The 22,066-nt window shown below is 47.0% G+C and overlaps 1 protein-coding gene across 4 annotated transcripts in view; it reads left to right on the forward strand.

Moving 5' to 3' along the window:
• The window catches only part of CSMD1 (CUB and Sushi multiple domains 1), a 1,487,013-nt gene that overhangs the window by 1,450,490 nt on the left and 14,457 nt on the right, over positions 1–22,066 (forward strand). For 3 of the 4 annotated variants that reach the window (XM_073219228.1, XM_073219231.1, XM_073219230.1), the window contains 11 exons: positions 1,043–1,231; positions 3,794–3,967; positions 4,742–4,924; positions 10,987–11,163; positions 11,754–11,933; positions 14,080–14,253; positions 14,328–14,501; positions 15,663–15,736; positions 18,613–18,724; positions 20,340–20,519; positions 21,762–21,806. In XM_073219228.1, coding sequence (XP_073075329.1) covers positions 1,043–1,231; positions 3,794–3,967; positions 4,742–4,924; positions 10,987–11,163; positions 11,754–11,933; positions 14,080–14,253; positions 14,328–14,501; positions 15,663–15,736; positions 18,613–18,724; positions 20,340–20,519; positions 21,762–21,806 — 1,662 coding nt within the window. The remainder of the gene's footprint in view (positions 1–1,042; positions 1,232–3,793; positions 3,968–4,741; positions 4,925–10,986; positions 11,164–11,753; positions 11,934–14,079; positions 14,254–14,327; positions 14,502–15,662; positions 15,737–18,612; positions 18,725–20,339; positions 20,520–21,761; positions 21,807–22,066) is intronic. The other variant, XM_073219229.1, reaches the window with a different exon arrangement.

Here is a 22,066-nt window from a genome sequence, read left to right on the forward strand (position 1 = left end):
GTTGGTACCGCCACTGAGGCGCCTTAAAATACTTGCCTCTGCTCCAGAAGCATGTTTTTTTATTTTTATTTTTTTGATGCAAAAGAACTTGGGTCTTCTGTATACTCAAGAATTGTTTTTAAAAGCATAGAATATTATCTGATAGCCTAAAAGGGACCTTTGTAACCCCCCATTCTGCCCACACCTTCCTCCTTAGTGCAGAGAGGTGAAGGGCCGGCCTGCAGCTGAGACCCGCACCGCCAGCCAGAGAATGTGCTGCACAGCCCGTTCTGAGCCAGAACCATCTGGAGAGCCTGCTTCCCTAGCAGCTGCTTCATTCACCGGGGCGGTGGGTCAGACCTGAGATGATCCGGGCCTCTTTCTTTCCTTCTGCACCTGCGAAGCACATGGTTGATTCCCCACAGATGCCAGCAGGCATTCAGATGAAGCACAGCGTGTCCTGCCTGCTGGCGGCTCCCACCCCAGGCCGTTCCTGAAGGGGGAAGAGTGACAGGGGGCTGGCCTCATTCACGTTTACACGAAGTGCTGATGGAAGGATGGCCATGTTTATTTGCATCAACACAAAACAGAAATGCCTTTAGGGGCCCACACAGCAGCGCCATGCCTGTGGGAGTCCGGGGGGGGGGGGGTAACTAAGTATTGTGTCACAGACTGTCCTAAAATGTCACACTTGAGTAAAAATATTTAAACTACCTTCAGCCAGTTTTTTATTAAAGTTTTCATAACATACAAACCAAGAAAAGTAATTTTACACTTTACATTGAAAAAGCCTATTATTAGGAAATACTTAACGGAAACTGGCCTCATGTCATTAAAAAATTGCTCTGGTAACTGGTACGTTGCTTGGGATTTGGGGGAGTGTAGCGGCCCGCAGCCGTGAGCAGGGCTTCTCCGGGGAGTGGGAGCTCATGATGAACCTCGGCTGTGGGGCCGGCATCTTGCCCACTTGCTGCCCGGATGAGGGCTCGGCCTCCCCTTCCACCTGCTCGGGGTATGAATGTTCAGCTGTGTCCACATGACTGGTGACTGGTTTCCTTTCCAGTGGTGAACTGCGCAGATCCGGGCTCGGTGGAAAACGCCCTCCGCCACGGGCAGCAGGACCTCCCCGAGAACCCTGAATATGGGACAAGCGTCACGTACCACTGCAAGAAGGGATTCTATTTGTTGGGCTCTTCCGCCCTGACCTGTATGGCTAACGGCCTGTGGGATCGCTCTCTGCCCCGGTGTTTGGGTAAGTGAGACTCACTACAGGTCCTCGGGCTCCAGAGCCCGGTAAGACCACCCCCAGCGGGTTCTCTCTGCCTTCCATCACAAACTGTGTAAGTTAGTGTGATATCTTTATTCATTGGCCAGAATTCACAAAACACAACTCAAGAGTAGTTTGAGGGGAAAATGGGAGACAATGGCATGCCCATGTACCTGCCCGGAGAGGAGTGGGCTCGGCGTACGGGCTTCACGGGGTCCCCTCTCTGCTTGTCTTGTGCTTCGTCCCCACAGACACGCTTAGTTCTGCACGGTTCAGACGTGGCAGCCGGCGGCCTCAGCGCCTGCATCTCTCAGCTCCACTGTCCAAACCTGGGTTCAGAAATGCTGGCAAAGGGCTCTGGCGCAGAGCACCCATCCTGGTGACCTAGTCTCCATGGCCAGAGCGTGGGGGACTCTGAGGGACCTAATGCAGGTCTCATGTGCCGTCTGAGGTAGCCAGTAGTTAATATAACAAAAATAACAAAAACGGCAGTATTTTGATAATACCTTCCTCCTTATCCCGTGTTTAATAAATGGAAGGCATGTTGCCATAAAGAAGGGAGATGACTTTCTGGGTGGATAGAATTAGAGAGAACTATGGCTTTCCTCAAAACCTTGTGATTGGTATATTTAAGGCCATGTAGATTAATAAGAACACATTTTTTTTACCCAAAAAGCTCATGTTTCCTTCATTTGAAAAAGCTTATTGTCCTTTAGCTCAAAAAGAATCGTTTTATTGAAACAAAGCCTGACAATTGAGGAGGAGGACTCACTCTCCCGTCTTTTAAAAAGCGATCGGAGGTAACACAAGCCTTAAAGTAAAGACCTTAACCTCTCCATGCTCACTGTGTCGCAGACAGAGTGAACAAAGAAAGTGGGGAGTGACAATGACATTATACGTCAGTACTGACAAAGTGACCGTCCACGGCACCTCTCAGGGTCATCGCGGTACATTTTCAGGATGGGTTAGAGACTTTTTCCTGCAAGTCAGGACCCCTCCCGAGCCCCTCCAGGCCACACGGACACTTGTGTCAAGTTCTGGCAGTAACAACACAACCATCTGCATTTCTACCGTGAAAGAGACTGGTGACTTTCAGACCCGTGAGCCCAGCCTGTACGCAGAGCGTGTTGCTCTCTTCATCAAATTTGATCCACTTCCTGGCTTTCTAGGCCTTCACATGTGGGAATTTTCCAAGACGTTAGGTTTTTATTTTTCCTTTTTTGCCCCAGACATTTCCTGCACGTCTTCCCTGGCTTTTGTGAGACTCCCATTCATGTCTGTAATGATGCCAGCATGGCCCGCATCTCCAGGAGCCAGGTTCTCACCGATTCCTTTTCCTCAGCCCCACCACTTGTCACTAGCGCCTGGAATCGCTGTGCCTGTGGGGACCCAGGTGCTCTTCGTGCTGTGCTGCCGCCGAGCTCCATCGCTATTTCTTCTGTTACAGTGTCTCAACTGATTTTTCTTTCTTCTTTACGTGATCATGAACTGGTTGTTTACAGACCATTTTACAGATTCAGCTCTAATCGGGTTTCTTTTGGGGTCCACCTAGATAACAATCTCATTCTCCAGTGAATGGGTGTCGGTGTCAGACAGCGTCAGTGTAGGAGCTGGTGGGACCCGGGGTCTGCCTGTTACCCTTTTAGGTCGACCTCTCGGGTTGGTACCATGTCTGCGTCCCTGTGACCAAGTGAAGTTACTCTAGGATGTAAAGTCAGTGCCTTTGAAGAAGTTGTTGGTAGCCTGCGTCCAGTTACCTATTTGCACAATACCATAAAATTTGTCCATCGTTAACCCTAATTTGGAACTTTGCAGAAAGGGGGGGAGATAAGCCTTCACTATCCTGTATTAGTCTTGATTCTGAATTTTCCTTTTGGGGAGATAATTTGTGAATAGAGTGTGGGCCTGACTTGGAATAATTTTAAAGAAATGAATGGAAGCACTGAGATTGTGTAAAATAACATGAGTAAGAGTATTTATTTTATTTATTTATTTTTTATTTCACTTAGGCATTTGAGGCTGCACCTATTTGAAGAAAATTGTTAGAATGGTCTTCCTAGACATGGAAACTGGTAGAGAAAGTAAATCTGGCAAGAGTTTTGTCCTCATGCAAATTGTATGGTTGTCACATTAACTGAAGAAATAATGGAAATAGTTTTCTGTGATAATTTCTAACATTTTCATACAACACCACTTTTTTGAGAATACAGTGAAGAGCAGGTTGAAAAAATGTAGTTAGAGTGACTTTCTCTTTGAAAGCCTAAAGGTGAATCTCTACCTTAAGATAAACAAAACAAAAAGCAGAAACTCAAACTTCACTGACAGAACCTTTCCTTGTCTTTAATGGTGAATGGATGTTCAGAGTGGGTGTCGCGTGGGAATTGGCATTTCTCAGCTCCGAGAACTGCAGGGAAATGCCAGTTTGTTTAGGGGTTTTTCATCACCGAGTGATGTTGGGGTATGTGTGTGGGAGACCCAGGCAGATTTGCACAGACAGTGCAAAGCAGTTTAACGGGAGTGACGTGCCTATATGTTGTGTCTTTTAAGTGGTATCATGCGGACACCCAGGGGTTCCTGCCAATGCCATCCTGACCGGGGAGCTGTTTACACATGGGGCCGTCGTGCACTACTCCTGCAAAGGGGGCCGGAGCCTTGTAGGCAGCAGCACTCGAGTTTGCCAGGAGGATAGTCACTGGAGCGGGACGCTGCCCCACTGTACAGGTGAGCGATTACACAGTTACAAAATTTCTTAAAAGTACTGTATAATGGTGTACTTGTTTGAAGTCATTGCAATTCCATTTCCAGCCAGATATGCCACGATTACCATCATCTCCACCACTGCCGTCCCCACCACCGTCCCTGCCGCCGTCTGCATCCCCTGCATCGGCTCCCAAGCTCCCGTCAGTTCACACTGCCACCTGTGGAGGCCGCATGCGCATCTGGCTAGGAAGCTCGCCTGCTTTGACTCCTTGTCCCTGATTGCTCTTTATTCCTGTCCTATGCTTCCTTTCAATTCTTCCAAGTCTTTCCTGTCTATAATCAATTATTACATTGATCCTCTTTTGAAAAAAAATCTATTTAATCTTCCATAAACGCTTCTCAAATAAGTACACCTCAGTGAGTCAGCAGGCCTGGACACTACTGAGAAGCAGACCTATTTGACATCTCTTACGTCCCCTGTAGACCTTCACCTGTATCCCTCTGACAAGCCTGCCAACACTTCCCAGGATCTTGGTTCTTCTAAGGAATACCAGTTCCTGTCACCACATTTTAATAAGTCATTTTGATCTTAGCCGCGCCGGAACAGTTCTTAAACTCTTTCACTTCTGTGCCCATATACATAAAATCTTCTGCATGAGATTTCCAGGATGCTACATAACTATAACCCATGTTCAATACAGATTTAATAACTTTTCATTCTCTTTAAACATAATAGCTCTGTTTTAAGCGGTCCTAACAGTACTGCATATTGCTCTATATGTTTATGTTCAATAGGAAATAATCCTGGATTTTGTGATGATCCGGGGACCCCGGCGCATGGGTCTCGGCTGGGAGATGAGTTCAAGACCAAGAGCCTTCTGCGCTTCTCCTGTGAGATGGGCTACCAACTGAGGGGCTCCTCTGAGCGGGTGTGTTTGCTCAACGGGTCCTGGTCAGGCCTGCAGCCTGTGTGTGAAGGTGCGTGGACTTGCATTCTGAAATGACCAGTATCAGCCCACAGAAATCCTAGAGATTCAGACTATTTGTACAAGTCAGTTATTTCCCCCAAAATGTATAGGAGGATCATCAAAAATCATGACTGGGTATGTGAAGATGCTCTGACTGTTGAAAAGATCACACAGCAGTGGTCGGTCCTCACCCTTTGGAGGCCCATGACCCTCAGAACATCTCTCATCCCCTCCCCACGATGGTCTCTGTGTGACCTTGCCATGCTGTGCTCGCTGGTGGTGACTGGCTGGGCTAAAGGAGTGATGGCAGGAGCAGACGGAGGGCCGGCCGGCGGCTGGCTGCAAGGACCCTCAGGCCCACACCACCTTCCACCTGTTGGTGGCCCTTGTCCAGAACTCTGTATTACAAAAGAATTGGGGGAGACTCTCTAGGTAGTATTTTGGAGTGAGTATATCTCATTTTATCTTAATATTTGAGAAGGATGATAGGAAGTGATAGAGCACCCTGGTAATAATGGTAGAAACACCCTGGTTACCTCACAGGTGCTGTGCCCCACCCTGGCAAAGCCTGCCTTGAGGGGAAGACAGCATCATTTTTGTTCACAGTCCAGGAAGTGACTCATTTAGAATTGCAACAGACACAGCTAAACGTACATAGTTTTGCTTGCAAACTTCTCAGTTACTTAATTTTTGAGTCTAAAATGATTACACATATTACCTATTCTTATATGTATGAAACACTTTCTATATAATTTCATTAATTTAAATGAAATCACACAATATCAATACCAGAAATATAAATTGTTTCCACAATCTCCATTTTCTCTACTATGCCATTAATACTTGCACCTGCATCTTATTTTATTATGTTATATACATGAATAGAAAATAATGCATATAATTTAATTATGCATAATCTACATACTATATATACTATATATATATATACTATAAAGCATGTAATGCATAAATACATAATATAGAAATAGAAATGTATAAATAAGAATGAATTTATATCATACATATGCATAAGCATATATCGTACATATGTGCATGCATGTGTGTGTATATATATTCTCATCCTGAATCAAAGATTGTCTTGGAGATAACCATCTGTATACCACACATCTGCATCCAAGACGATGTTTTACTCCAAATCACCTCTTCACAATCAAGTTGTGTAAATCTTAAAGAAGTTGACATAAATCAAATATGACTCAATAATAGTGGGAAAATGTCAGCCTGCATCTGTGAACTGCAAGATTATACTTTTTAATTGACTGAAACTTATAACAATAAATAGGTAGGTTTTCTTCTTCAGTCAGTTTTCTCATGTAGATAATCTCCCCCGTGTAGACATTTGAATGATAGCAGCTTTTTCTCACCCAAACCAGAAAGTTTTCTAGTCTATGCCATAGCACCTGCAAGTCGTGCCTGACTGTGCAATCTGCATTTACACCCCATCTAACCTTCTCCCCCTACACCACACCTGTGAGCCGTCAGCCCAGAATATATTTAAACATTATGAAAATTAAATAAGTCCTCCACTTCAGTTCATGGCATATTAAGTGGTTGTAGGCTAACTTCTTACTGAGAATAACTGTAAAGCAACAAAATACCTGAGGCAATTATCTTTGTTAGTAAACAACACGTAGTACATGACTGCGTTCCTTGGAAGAAAGGAAGGAGGTGAGCTCCATGATCACCGTATTCTGTAGATTTCTCCTGTTGTGACAGGAAGGGGGACCCAGGGGCTCCAGCGGCTTGGTGAGGCGATGAAGCAGAAATCACTGTAGGCCCGTGAACTGGGGTTTGTGGAGTCGGAATCTGAGAAGGGGCCGCTAAGAAGGCAGAGCGGCAGACGAACACCAGGCATCCGCGGGGGCCCGGCCGAGGGCTGCGTGGCAGGTGCCCAGAGACCAGCGCGGCGAGGATCTGCTGCGTGCAGTGGAGGGTGGGCCCGTGACATCGCCTGCGGGTCAGGCCGCTCCTGTGCACTCGGGACATTTCCTGGAGGCCCAGAAAGCCCCCGCATCGTGAACATGCACCACTCCACAAAATAAGGGGAACATGCTGGGGCCCAGAGCAAAGCCATGCTAGACCGAGACTAAGAGAGCTCCTCTGATGAGGAGTGAACTGCAGCAGGGCCAGAAGGCGCACAGTCAGTTTAAAAGCCCGGCAGAGCAAAGCCGGCGCTCCTGAAGGAATAGGGGCGCTGGGTGCCGTCCCGTTCACAGTGTCCGCCCGCGCGGAGCGGCTCTGGACGCACAGCCAGGACAGCACAGCCCCGGCCCAGCAGACACCAGAGTTCTGGCCCGTCCGGAGGCGGCACAGACACTGAAAGGGACACGTGAGGACCTAACATCCACTGCAAAGATGGTCAGAGACTTAGAGTAAGCGAGAGTCGTAAACAGACTGGGATTCTCAGGAGACATGGAAATAATAAAAGAGAATGAAATGGGAACCCTGGAACCGGCAAATACGAACTTGTTAGGGGGGCTTAGCCGATGAGAAATGGCAGAAGGGTGAGTTAACTTGAAGACAAGTCAATGAATATCATCCATTCTGAAAACCAGAGAAAAAAGGAGGGAAAAACCCGGCCCGCTATCTCCCTGTGGGATCACATTGAGCAGCTTAACACACTTGTACTTGAAGTCGTGGAAGAAAAAGAGAGATTGGGGCAGAAAAACATTTGAAAATTATTGGTAACTAGACTTCGTGGGAATATATAGCTCCCCAAAGCTCAGCAAAGCTCAGATACCTTCTTATTCTGTTAAGTATGGTCATTCCCTTGGGACATTACATCTTGTATCAAGTTTACCTCTATGCTTTAGTTTTGTAGATTTAAAAGGGGGAGAAATTAAATACTTTTACAGTCGTGTTTCTCCATGGAAATGTCCCTTTGGTGCTGTGGTTCTGTGAGTTCTAGTCCAGACAGACCTATGAGCTCACTCACTTGAGGAGGAGGCCTTACTGGCGATTTCGTTCAAAGGGTACCTACCTCACATTATGCAAAGTGTTTTTTAAATATCATTTGGTTTATTTCAAGTTAGAAATTCAGGTGTTTCCTTATACTGGAATGTTTCCACTATACCGTAAATACTTCTCAAACTCCCCATGCCCCACAAATCAACTACATCCACAGATGTGCTGTACAAAGTGGCGGGAGGCTGAGTGCGTAATAGTCTGCATTACACTCACAGAAGTGACCCAGGAGGCGAGGAACACGTGACTGAGACCACCCGCCACCGCACGTGTATGCACTTACAACTTTTTGTAGAATCTTTAGCTTTCTATTTTTTTTCCTTACTGTTTATCACATGTCCTAATTGTGGGAGCATAAATTACTCTCTATAGAAAGAGGGGTCACCAATAACTGTTTAATTTCTACAGAGGTTGGCCATGACCATCTCTTCAGTCCCCTGACCCAGATCATCTCCCATCTGATGAAATTACCTTCCCTGAATCTATTAAAAACATTAGATTCTGATGGGACAGTTTAGTAAATGGTAAAAACAGGATGAGTTCATGAATTGCAAACAGAAAATCTATCAAAAATTATTAGACATCTAAGAAGATATATTTCTAGTATGTTTTCATCACTTCAAGTCTTGTTTTCTTTTGTTGGCGATCTGGTCTTTTAATCATAGGCTCACTGTCTTAGCTTTTCAAATGGCTGTACCCCATGAAGTCACCTCCATACACCTACATCTTCGGTTGTACTTGAATCAGGTGCGTTAGGCACCTCCTATCCTCTTCCCGTGAGATGATGAGAAATCCTGCATTTCATTCAGGTAGTGGATGTGCGATGGTAATGATTATAATGACAGAAACAGTAGCGTCAGCTCACTAAGCACCTTGCACATAGCATGTGTTATCTTACAACTGGGAGCAACTAATTTTATGACACCTATTTTACAGTAAAGACCCTGCATGCCAAAAACTTGATTGCTCACATTTACTTGGTAAACACCCAAAGCCATTTAACCCAGTTTAACAGCACTCTTCCTAAGGCAGCATCTAAGTGAACAGTATGGATATTTCTAAACAATGAAGTATACTCAGAATAAATGTAATGCTATCTTATCATAAATCAAGTGAAATAAATGATCTCTTACAAAGGAGTCACATTAACCCAATGTACTTAAAAAGAAAAGATGTATTTAAAAAGAAGTTTTAACCTGTAATTTTAAAAACATCTTGTTTCCCTTCCAGTACCTCTGAATCTAATCCCTCATTTTTCCTTGGTAGCAGTCCTGTATCTTAAACCATCATGGCTTTGATACGAAAGCAGATATGTTCACCGTCTCCTAGTCGTCACTGTCGGAGGCTTAGGTGTGGGCGAGTGTCCCTGTCGGAAAGAAAAAGTTGCCCGTGAATCTGAGGGGCTTCCTAAACGTTAGGACGGCTGTGTCCTGACGGGCATCCTGTGGCTGACAGCCGAGCTGCCAGTAACTCACGTTGAATATGTTTCACCAAATCGTTTCAGTTTAGCATTAGTTACTTAAGGTGACTTTGGAAACCTGCTACCTAGATTTTAACAGCAGATATGATCAAAATAAAACACAGTAGCATGGGTGTCTGGTCCATTTGCTAAATCATGAACGGGATCCATATAGTTCTTCTCTGTGTGAGGCTCTCCATTACGACGGCTACACGGCAGCTCTTGCACACCAGGCAATGAATCCGTGTTGGGTGAATGAATGAATGATTGTCTTGAATAGTCCAACATCCTGGTTTTTTATAGTGTAAAGTTTTAATTTATATCACAGTCATCCTAGAACTTCGGAGCTTCAGAGAATGTTAGATATAGTATGCTTCAGGTTTGGTGAACGGACCTCCCCTCAGTGCCAGCCAGGACACTTCTGGAAGACCTGTGCTGGAAAGGACTGTAAGCCCGGACTCAGGGGAAGGGCCAGTCACCAGGGAGGAGGGCCAGGGCTGATGGAGCACGCCCGCCAGGGGCCCAGGGAGCTCAGCAGCAGCACGTGTGTGCCCTGTTTGTCAGCTCAGACCTAGTGCAGCCGAGGGCGATACGGCTTTCAGCGTAATAGCGGGGGAGGCAGCTCGCTGAGCTTCCCTTAGCGGGGCGGTGGCTTCTGGGGACATTTGCAGTCTGTTTCGTCCATAATTTGAGGAGGAGTGCATCTTTGTTCTCAAGCCTCAGTTTGAAAGTGGATCAACTAAGTAGGCAAGAGCATCTTCACATGTGTTGGTCATTCTCAGAAATGGTCTCATGATACATCCTTGTTATTCAGATCCATCCAAGGGTCATATTCTTTTATGTGTCTGCCTATCATACCTATTTGTGGGACAGCTGAGAAGGGAAAAATACGAGTCTTTATGGTAAATAGGCTCAACTAAAAAAGGCAAAAGCCCTCACAGATTGACATCATCAGCCTGACACCCGCCCAGGGGCTGCTGGGCCCCCTTGTGTGCTGACTGAGGGCACACGACAGAGACATGCAGAGCGGCCTGGTGCCCTGCCCGTCCTCAGCAGCCGTCCGGAAGCCTGCGCCTGCATGCCGTGCCACGGCCGGTGACAGCTGCCATTAGGTCTGGGGACAGTGAGGAGACTGTTTCACAGAACAGTGAGTGCAGTCACTCATAGTCCTTGGGCAGCCTGAATTTCCAAAATGAATTACCCTGCAGACATAAAATAGGACGATTTGCCCAGATTTTCTTCCCAACTCAGCTGTCAAGTGAAGAGAGATGTTCTCAGTTGCTGATATCACATAGATCCTGTTAAAAACCGTAAATGATTTTATTTTGTGTTATAAATGTGTTAAATCTCAAAGTAACAAGGCTTTGAATTTGCCATGCTTTAACTCATCTTTTAATTTGTTTAGAAGTCATTAGAAAGGATAATAAGAGAGTATAATTCTCACATTTGCACTCATCAGTTGAGTAATGGTGTGAGTCAACGTAACATGCATATTAAACATAATGCATACCCGCACATCCTATTATATCTTAATGAACGTGCCGTCTGTGGCACTGACGGCCTTTGGTGTCTTCTCTCTGTCCTTTAGTAGTGGGTTGCTCTCCGTGTCACTGTTTTGTGTCCCTCAGCCGTGTCCTGCGGGAACCCCGGCACCCCAACCAACGGCATGATCGTCAGCAGCGATGGCGTCCTCTTCTCCAGCTCGGTCGTCTACTCTTGCTGGGAAGGCTATACGACCTCGGGGCTGATGACGCGCCACTGCACGGCCAACGGGACGTGGACAGGCACAGCCCCCGACTGCACAGGTAGGCCACCCACCTCAGAGACGCCCAGAGGGGGAAAGCACTTTTAACTGTTTCACTGGCTTTTTAGTACATAGAGCAAAAAAAAAAAAAAATATGCATGTTTGAGATTATGACCATTTATTAGATATTTTTAGATTTTTTCTTTACCTTCTTGTTTATATGGTTGAAACCACCTTAAATGGACAGTTGGGCTGGACATTTGAAATGGAGGCCAAGGATGTCAGGGCTTATTCTCCCTGTGGACCGTCCAGTCTCCAGCGATGTGAGGAGGCGGCTGGTTCTCCGACCACCGCCTATCTGTGTCCTTGGCTCAGTGCTGGGATTTCACACCAGGCCTGACTGAGGGCTGCTTGGGGACGCAGCCGGCATCCACACAGCCGGCCACCAGTGGGCAGAAATAAGAGACTCCCAGCACGCAGCCTCCCGACAGTGGGTCAGTAAAATCGTTAGAGGAGAGGTTTGCCATTATAAATCATGCTTAATCACTCTGAACAGCTGCTTAAGGAGAGTAACTTGAACAGAAACCATGACTGATCCATTGCATACCAATTTTGTACTTCTCTAATTCTTCTTTGTTCCCTGCTCATCAGTTATCAGCTGTGGGGATCCAGGTACCGTGGCAAATGGCATCCAGTTTGGGACGGACTTCACGTTCAACAAGACCGTGAGCTATCAGTGCAACCCCGGCTATGTCATGGAGCCCGCCGCGTCGCCCACGACCCGCTGCACCAAAGACAGCACGTGGAGCCACCGCAAGCCCATCTGCAGAGGTCTGTGCCGCCGCTCTTTGGCTTCCTCATACACGCAGAAGCCTTTCCTGGGCTGTGTGTTATTCCATTTTGCAAGCATTGTGTAGTCCTTCCGCGCTAGGAATTCTTGTAAACCCATTTGCAAATAGTAAGTCACCTCATTTTCTTAATCTACTTTTATCTCCATCTCACAGATGGGAAAACTCTCACAGAGTAGATGCTCGGGACCACAAACCAGCACCCAGAGGGCAGTCACACTGGCCCTGTGTATGTGATTTGAGTCCCACTGTGTGTTGCTCAGTCTTGTAAACATGTAACCCCAGCTGTATAAAGTCTTTCAGCAGATGTGATGGGAAACATAATTACAGGAATTTAGAGTCAGGTTAGAGAGTGAATCCCCAATGTCAAAGGATGTTAATACCATGACGTGCAGGACCTGGAGAGCGAATCCCCAAACAATGGCAGAGGATGTTAGTACTATGACATGAAGGATTCCGTGGCTGGGACTGAAGAAGCCACCAAAAAGGAACACGACATGAAAAGGCAGTTGGGCATTCCAGGAGGCAGGGCGGGCTGAAGTGGTCTAGGCACCTTGAGCAAAGCAGGGCTAGGTCCGAGTGACAAGGGTGGGGGGCAGTGGGGCGCAGGATTGGCACCACTGGGGCCTCCCCACTAGCACCAGCAGGCACATGCAGGCCCCCATCAGCTGGACCAGAGTGGAGGGGATGGTGGCTCGAGCCTGTCAGTGGTCAGACATGAACACGCATGGTGCCCCAGTGTCTCAGACCAGGACCAGACAAGGTTCCGTGGGAGTGGAGTACCCGACTCCGGGAAGCCTGCTGAGGGAGGTGCTGCCCTCAGAGGGCTGCTGTGTGGACGGGCTCGCTGTGGGGCCCACACAGCGCCTGGCACTCGCCCCGGTTCCCTTCCCTTCTGACAGCGTGGCCTCTGACGCCCCTTGTCCCTGTCAGGGGGAGGACCCCACACGCCGCCATCTGTCGCTCCTGCCCCCCAAGTGCCTGGTCCTGTGCCTGCTGCCAGGCAGCCACAAAGCCAGGGCCTGAGGACACTCACCCTCGCACTGGCCTTGTTCTCAGCCAGCGGGCATCTGATGGCGGCTGCCGTGGCGTGGTCTGGCCTCTGGGACAGCATGCGTGTGTCCGTGGGCCTTTGTTCCTCTTCTCATCCCCACTACGTTAGTAATGAACGCCGCAGCCCGCCGGGCCCTTCCAGACAGGCCCTCTCCCCCTCAGGCTGCGCCCCTGCTAGTCGCAGGCCAGCCAGCGCGCCTCCTACCTGGGGCCTCTTCCCTGGACATCCCCTCCCTCAGAGCGTGTCCCCCAGCCATCACTTACAGGTTCCCCAGGACAGCAGGTGACACGACGACCAGATGGGTAGAAGGCGGAACGGCAAGAGAGGGGCCATTCCCAGCCGGTGGGCGTGCGCGCGCGAATCAGCGCGTGACCTGCGCCTCTGTTGCTCGCGAAAGCCTGAGTGCGAGCGCACACGGGCCACTGCCCGGCACACGGGGCGGCAGCCGCCCCTCTGCCCCACCGCCTTGGCCAGCGCCCTCCGCGGGGGACAGCGGGGAGCGAGGACCTCCGGGAGGGCGCTTCCAGAGCGCCTCCGGCCGTGTGCGGAAGGCCCCCGGCAGCAGGCGGGGGGGGGGGGGGGGGTGCGGGGCGGCCCCGTGCAGGGCGGCGTGAGGACCGTGCTCTTCCCCAGGGCCCCGTGCACGCGGCGCTCAGACCCCGGGCTCATGAACACCGGCACGCGGCATGCACATCATCTCTCCCGTCCAGGAATTCGGTTTTTTTAATTTTTCAGCAAAGGGGTCAGCAGTCTGTGTCTTTTAGAAATTCTATCTTTCAATCAAAAACTACACGTAGCAGGAGAAGCTCTTACCCACCATGTATACAAACTCAGAAGCGTGCAGGCGCCCCGGGGGACCGCGCCCCGCTCGGGTTTGTCCCTAGTGACCCTCCCGGGGGCCCTCCTGACCGCAAACCGGGGCAGAGGACCTGCTGCCCTCTCGGCCCTGTGGCCGATGCGTGTCGCGGGCCTGACCCCTCCAAGCGGGGCGTGTTGCACCTTTGCTTGACCCGAATTAATGAAAACCTCCGGGAAAGCCTCCCTGTCCCGACCCGCCGCCCCGTGTCGCCCGCAGCCGTGGCCTGCAGCCCGCCGCCGCCAGTGCCGCACGGGAGCGCCCAGGGCGCCGACGTCCGCTGGGGGGCCAGCGTCGCCTACAGCTGCGCCCGCGGCTACCAGCCGTCGCACGCCGCCGTCCTGTCCTGCGAGGGCCGCGGAGAGTGGCGCGGGGAGCCGCCGCGGTGCCTGCGTGAGTCAGGGGTGGGGGCCGGCGGGAGGGAGGCCCGGGGAGCCCGCGGGCTGCTCACCCTGCCGTCTCCGCAGCGGTGTTCTGCGGGGACCCGGGCACCCCCGCGGACGGGCGGCTGAGCGGCCGGAGCTTCACCTACGGATCTGAGGTCCTCTTCCAGTGCCGGGCCCCCTTCGTGCTCGTGGGGTCGCCACGGAGGGTGTGCCAGGCCGACGGCACGTGGAGCGGCGTCCAGCCCGCCTGCATCGGTAGGGATCGTGGCCCAGGGGGACGGGGACCTGGGTGGGGAGGGGACCGGGCGACTCAGCAGGCCTGTCCCAGTGACCTTAGCGGGTGAGGAGGAGACCCGCAAGGCAGGGTGACCTCTATGACGGAAACCCCTCGGTTTTAGATGAAATCTGTCTGGTGGAACGGATCCGGTAGAACTTGTATTTGCCGGGAGTCACACTCTCAGGGGCATAGAAACCAGACGCTTAATTCTACCTCAGAGCAGCTGTCTTCGCCCCTCACGGCTGCAGACTCGTTTGGTGCTGGGTAAATTTTGTTCACCCAGCCTTCCTGACCAGAAGAGTGGATATTTTGCATATTTATAGAAAACAATGATTTATGCTCTTGGTTGATTTCTAACAAATTGGATGATTTCTTACTAAAAATAAACACTTTTAGAAGTAATTTCTTGGAAGCACCACTTTTTCCAATGATAGGAATGTTTATTGCCATTTGATTTACACTTCAGCTGTATGGAGCTATCCCCCCCGCCCCACACACACACAAAACATCTTCTCCCCACCAACCCCGTAGGTTAGTTTCTCTTGAGAACAAAACTTTTTAGCAAGTGATCTGTTTTATTCTCTTTCTGGCAGCTGGAGCGCAGCAGCTGATAAGCCCACAGTCTCTCAGTTGCTCAAGTCTTACCTTTTTGGGGAAAACGCTGCTTTCAATCTACCATATGCTTTAACTTTGAAGCAGTAAATATATTTCTCATTTCGAAGTCTTGAGGAAAATTAATTCAGGAAATGTGGATGACAGAGGAGCTGACCATTCACTGAATCCTTAAAAACTAAGGGATCATAATACTCATGGAAGTAGTATATTATTAACCAACCAATATAATTTGTCAGTAGAAAAACATTTAACCAGAGGATGGAAAAGAACATGCTTCTTCTGATACAGAAAATAATCTGCAGAGTAACTTAGAGCCTGATAAAGCTCTAAAGATTAATACCTAAAGAAGTCTGAAAGAAGATGAATATAGCAATTTACTCATTTTTACCTTTCATGCAAAATGTACACATTTGTCAAAACACAATTTTCTCAATTTTCTAACACCTTTTAGAAAAATGTTAGAATTCCTATACTAAACATAACTGGTGCTGTTTTTTTTGTTTTCTTTTAATTGTGAACTTCAGATCCTACTCATAACACCTGCCCAGACCCGGGTACTCCACACTTTGGAATACAAAATAGCTCCAGAGGATATGAGGTATTCAATTTCCATTTTACTATCTATTTCTGTAAGTATAAAATGTAACTGATACTTAAACACGTGTATATTTTTATGTATCATATCTGATTCATGCTGTATTTGCCTAAATTAAAATAACTCAGAGAGGGTTTCTACATGATATCTTAAGGTCAGAATGGGGGTAACTGTATATATCTTAATTCACACAACAGCAATTGCTATATTAATTTCAGTTTGGACGCATGCATAATAGTTCATTTTTTTGTCTGAAGAACTGATATGGCAGTTCTCAAATTGGAGTGATTTACCACTGAAGGGACAAACATAAAAAGAGCTTGTTTAGTGACCTTATATAGTGGATGCATAGCATTCAATTCTGGAGACTAAACAGAAGAAGAAATGCATTCATGACCTGTAGTCTAAGCTTACTTTGTGATCTTTTTCCATATGATCTCTATCAGTTGTTAGCATACTCAATCTCACTTTTGAGCATTCATTTGACTTTTTCAATAAAAAATCCATTAGCACTTCAGGTAATATTAGAGGAATACCTAAAAATGGAAGGTAATGAAGTTTGAAATAAAGTGTGTTGATCATCTTAAATATTCAAGGGACTTCAGGGCTCTCTGATTAGATGGATTTGAGTTAAATATGTAGATTATATTTGAGTTAGGAATCCTGTTAGTTTAGAATAGAAGTTTTTTTCTTCATCCACTTCTCTCTCCTGAAAACTAAAATAATTGCGTGTGAGTGGCTCAGACACACACTGGCTACTTCCTGTCGGCATTCTTGTCGTCTGCAAAGGAAATTCTCACAGGTACCTGCAGGTTAAATCTGGCACATGTATATGAGGTGCCAAATGTGGTTGTAAGCCTCAGGTGCACGCTTTCAGGCATACGGATGTGGGATGCCGAATACACAGGGACACTGGGAAACACTGTGGGGGCACGGCTCTCACTAATTCACTATGAAAAACCGAACCCTGGTTTCAGCGGTCCTGCTTTGCCCAAACAGCCCACACTGAGTCCACATTTATGGTGTTTGTACTCAGCAGGGTATCCTATGGTCTATCTTAAGAAGCTAATAGGCTTGGATAAATCCTTCACTCCCCTTCTGACACAATAAGTTTATGCTAGCATGAAAAACATACCATACCCAAAAGCACTATTTACCAGTGATTTGAATACACAGATGCTCTCTTATGAAGAGCTGGCTGAGACCATCAGAGGAGTTTCCCAAAAATGTTTTTTTCTCCTTCATCAGGATACATCTGGATTTTGAGTGTAGCAGATCTGCCTTTCACACATTTCCTTTAGCTCCATATGCTGCAACATTACTCACCCGTCGGCCACTTCGGTGTGAGGGCATCCCTGGGTCACACTACATCACTCATGCAGTCGGCGTGACTAGCTCCCATTTTCCAGCCATCCATGCCCCACAGATTCACAGACTCCTGGTTAGTTCACAGTCATCAGTCTGGAGTGGCCTGGTATATCCTGCTGAAGATATTTTACGAAAGGCACTATTATTTTCTTCCAGCCAGTACATGGTAAAGGCTCCCAGCTATCTTCCTGCCAGGTAAAAATGCTAGTGTGTTGGCTAGGAGGTCTGCCTGGGGACCGGCACGCATACCAAAAGTTAGATGGAGGCCGTCCTGGGAAAGAGGTGATGGGTGAATGAACCCTTCCCATCTTTGAATCTCGAATTAGTGATTCCCTTGAAGGTTACATAAATTTGGATGATTTTTTTCACAGATTCCTACCCTTACTTTCAGGTGCCAGTGCCAAGCAGCAATTGTTTTTTCTTGACACTCTTCACCACTATTTAGTGTAGCATCTCTGACACATGTTTGCTCATAATCTCCCCCAAATCCTAAAAAGGAGACAGGACTGAGCCTGATGAGGAAACATACCCAAAGGGATTCATGCCTGGTTTAGATCCTCAGAGCAAGTACCAAGATGGACTCTCACTGTATGTTTACTCGGCTTCATGATTGAAGCCTTAGGCTCCAGCTTGGTCCCGGGGCACCTACCATGTGCACAAAGCTGCTTCCCAGGCCCGCTGCTGCTCTGAGCGCTGTCTTCTGCCCCCCCGTGCCCATGCCCTGGTCTCATGCTCCATGTAAGTGTTCACAGGAGAGGAGGGTAGGCTCCCTTCAGCACGTGACTACAGCTCGCTCTCCCAAAGCAGGTAAACTGGCCACTGGGCAGCTCCCCTGCACGGCGCTTCCAGTCAGCTAGGAACACAGGCCATAAACAAGCATTTCTGGTACATGTCGTCAGTGACACGGGGGCATCTTATGCTGGGATGATGGGGCACAGCAGCACATGACACATCCCTGGAAGGTCTGCAGAGAGTATACAGAGGAGTGAAATAGGCAAGTGCTGAGGACTAAGTGCAGTCAGCTTGGTGGAGGTCCCGGGGGAGGCATTTCAGGCATCCGCGCACCAGTAAAGGGTCTGTGTATGTGAAGGTTCAGGACAGACTGAGTTCTGAAGGTCCCATGATAGAGCGAGAGTTGGCCAGCTCCCAGAAGTGTTAACAAAAGTAATTTGCTAGCAGTGTGAGTCACTTAAAATAGGCGTTGCCAGAAAGCATGGAAAAGGGAAAACCTAATCACTACAAACTAAAGAGAAGCGAGGCTGAAATGAGAGAGAAAGTGCACTTAATGCGCCCCAGACAGACCACCTCACAGCCCTGTCTGGGACCTTGCACGATGCACACTGTGTGCAGCACCGTAACACAGTCAGAGTGAGTCACTGACACCACCAGGGCCTGGTATGGAGTGAAACTGCCCCGGCATGCCGCACCCTGGACCGCGCTTTCCAGCACGACTTGCATAGATTGCTGTCGTCCATTTTGCCTCTGAAGCTAGTGCTGCATTTCCTCTCTAGGTCGGAAGCACAGTTTTCTTCAGGTGTCGGAAAGGTTACCACGTGCAAGGTTCTACGACTCGGACTTGCCTTGCCAATTTGACGTGGAGTGGAATACAGACTGAGTGTATACGTAAGTGTGGTTTCTTCACTGTCAGCAGCGACCTGTTTATTCTCAAACATCTGGGAAGTGTTTACTTCAAGAGAAGTAATGAGGAATTGCCTTATTGTTGCTTGTTTTTAATTCCCTAAATGAATATTTCTCAAAAGTCAGATGCCCTTCACCCAGCAGCATCTACACCACCAGGGAGTTTGGTAGGAATGTGAACACCAAACCCACACCTGACCTACTGGGTCAGACATTTGGGGGGCTGGACCAGGTGGGGGTGAGGAGGAGAGAGTACCCTGTGGTATAGCAAGTCTCCCAGCAGCACTGGGCCCACTGAGGTCTGAGGAAGCGCCCTGAGTCAAAGCTGAGTGAGTGGCATCACCAGTGACATTCGTGGAGAGAGACGCCCCCTGCGTACCGAAATCCTCCTGGAGTGTCTGCATCATGTTGTTAAAGGGGCTGACATGACCTGTGATATGTTGGAGCATTTATAGAAAAGCTTAAAACATTCTTGAACTCTGTATGAATTGATCATTCAAATAGTTACTTAGGATCAAATATTATTTTGTGACTTAATCATGAGTTTAGAAGAGATATTGTAGGAATGATTAGTAAGTCAATTTTTTTCAGCCTCTATCGATCTAGTGAAATATAGTATCTTACTCTTACTGTGTTAAACATAAAACATAAAAACATTAGGATATTACAGAAAAATATTTTAGTAGTATGTAAGATGGGATTTTTTTGTGTATTTTACTGGTATGTGTATTTCAAACTATCATCTCTAATACTCACTGCATATGAGGACATTGCACATATATGTGTACACATGTATGCATGTGTATGTATTCATGGTGTAAATATTCTGTGGAGCTTGCTAATCTCAAATCTTCACTACATTGAGAATTTGCTGAAGAGTGGAATACCACGATGCTTGAACACTTGGCAGTCATGATTTTAATATTGTAAATTTGTACAATCATCTGCCAAGTCCATTACTTGAGACATAAATGTGAACTTTATAAAGAACGGGAAGTTATTTGAGATCTAAACATTACCATCTTATTTATGCTAAATTCCATTTTTAAGGAAATATTTTAATTATTTCCATCAAGTTTTAAAATGCACATTGAATTTTTGCCAAAATCATTTATTCATGTAACTGAACAGCAAATTTGCTAGGTGACATCAGATAAAAATCAAGACATATTTCTAAATAGGTGTCAATATGTACATATTTACTTTGTAGGACTGGTCTTTTAAGGAAATTTAGCACACCACTTATCTTAATAGTGTATCCAAGGCGATCTGTTGATTTCAAAGCTACGATTTCTATTCTAAATTTCTATGCATAATTAGTCACACTCACATACATGGAGAGAAGCAGAGAGACACACACAGAGACAGATTAGATAGTGGGCAGGGGAGGAGGGAGGGCCAGAGGGCTAAGCACATGACCTTGGTCATGTCGAAAGTTGCAGACCCTGGAATAGTGGTGATATTTAAAGCTACTGTGCTCAAAATTATCATCACAGCCATTTCCAAATGTGTGCTTTACTTCTGTATTTCCTTAGACGATACGCTAGTTCTGTAACACACAAAGTCACTGTGTGTCCTAATGGAATACATGCTTTTTCAGCACACGCCTGCAGACAGCCAGAAACGCCAGCCCACGCGGACGTGAGAGCCATCGACCTCCCTGCCTTCGGTTACACCTTGGTGTACACCTGCCACCCGGGCTTCTTCCTGGCAGGCGGCTCTGAGCACAGGACTTGTAAAGCGGATATGAAATGGACGGGGAAATCACCTGTCTGTAAAAGTGAGTCACTTGGGGGACGAGAGCACATTCCCACAGGGCCCAGGGCGGGGCGGCTGCTGTCGGGCTAGTTCCCGGGTTCACGGTCCCCTTGGGAACAGCCTGGTAGGAGATGTCAGCCTCCCCCACCAAACCGGCCTCATGTGCGTGAGCTGTGCGCGTGCGTGCCCAAGCATGTGATACAGGCCAGGTAGAGATGCGGATTTTATATCCGCTCATCACATTGTAAGCCAAAGGGAAAAGCATTATGAGGTAAAGGACTATAATATACAATATATTTTTAGAAACCATATTTTTTCAAAATGAAAATGGGCAAAATATCATCATTGAGCATTGATGAATAGATAAAATCTCTGTTATTTTTAAGACCACAAGCTGCTTGGTAGTAGAATATAAATTTAGGAGTTTTTGACAATGGTTCTACTCTTAAAAATTGAAGGCTAATTAACTTAGAAATGTTGTATTAATTACTCACAAGTGTGTGTATTTACATATGAAAGTAATAACTCTGGGACAGATTTGATGATAGCTCACCTTTCTAGTTCCCCACCAAGCACAGATTATATGTGCATCGATTCCTAAACAGCATAATGGAAATTACAGGTGTGATCGAAGCCGTGACTTTCATCTTCGTTTGCTGGAGCCTGGTGACAGTTCTCAAATTAGGAGTTCTCCAGACCCTCATGGTTACCTAGCCCTTCTCTGTCAGAAATACAAGGTTGCAAACTTTACAGAAATGGCGATTTGTAGTATGAAACAAAACTATAAAAACTAACAGATTATGAGTAAAATCTAATGTGGTAGACCAAATTAAATACTCTGCAAGGGAAACAATTTGGTGTTATTCAGTATTACCTTGCAAGCTCATTGATTTGTGTAGGAATTTGGAAAATTAAGAGAGTTCATGAAATCTTGGTTATTTTGTTATTAGTTGTGGGCAGCCTATCCCAAACAGTCAGAAAATGGATGTACACCACCCTTATTTGTAAGGCTCTCTGTTGTAGCACTAAATGGAAATACATTTTAGATCTGCACTGATTTTCACCAATAAACTCAGTTTTCCAACAGACACAAAGGATATTCTGCTAAATATATGGGTTTAAAATGGATCTGTATAAGATATTAATTTTTTATTGTATATTCAAGAAATCTGAAGAAAGGAAAATTGCTTCAATTTGACATTTTTTTCAAACTTACTCAAAAATAAATGTTTTTGAAAATGATAATTTGTTTTTTTACTTGTAGGTAAAGGAGTGAGAGAAGTTAATGAAACAGTTACTAAAACCCCAGGTTTGTATAACAGAACAGTCATAGATCTAAATCAAATGAAGTGATCTGTCCCCTTCTCGGAACAGTGAAGCAAATTTTAGCCTGAAAATTTCTGGTCCCCATCGTCCATGAGCCAAGGTGATGTTTCGGTCACTCAGCACCGAGCCGCTTCAGACCCCCAGCCCCGCCATCGGCAGCTGTTCAGGAAACACCGCTCCCAAGTAAGCGGGCGTGTTCCCACACGGCTCCGCGAACGGTGCCTCCATATTTTGTGGGCAGAA

Source organism: Manis javanica, chromosome 12 (assembly GCF_040802235.1).
Source record: "Manis javanica isolate MJ-LG chromosome 12, MJ_LKY, whole genome shotgun sequence".
NCBI classification, from domain to species: Eukaryota; Metazoa; Chordata; class Mammalia; order Pholidota; family Manidae; genus Manis; species Manis javanica.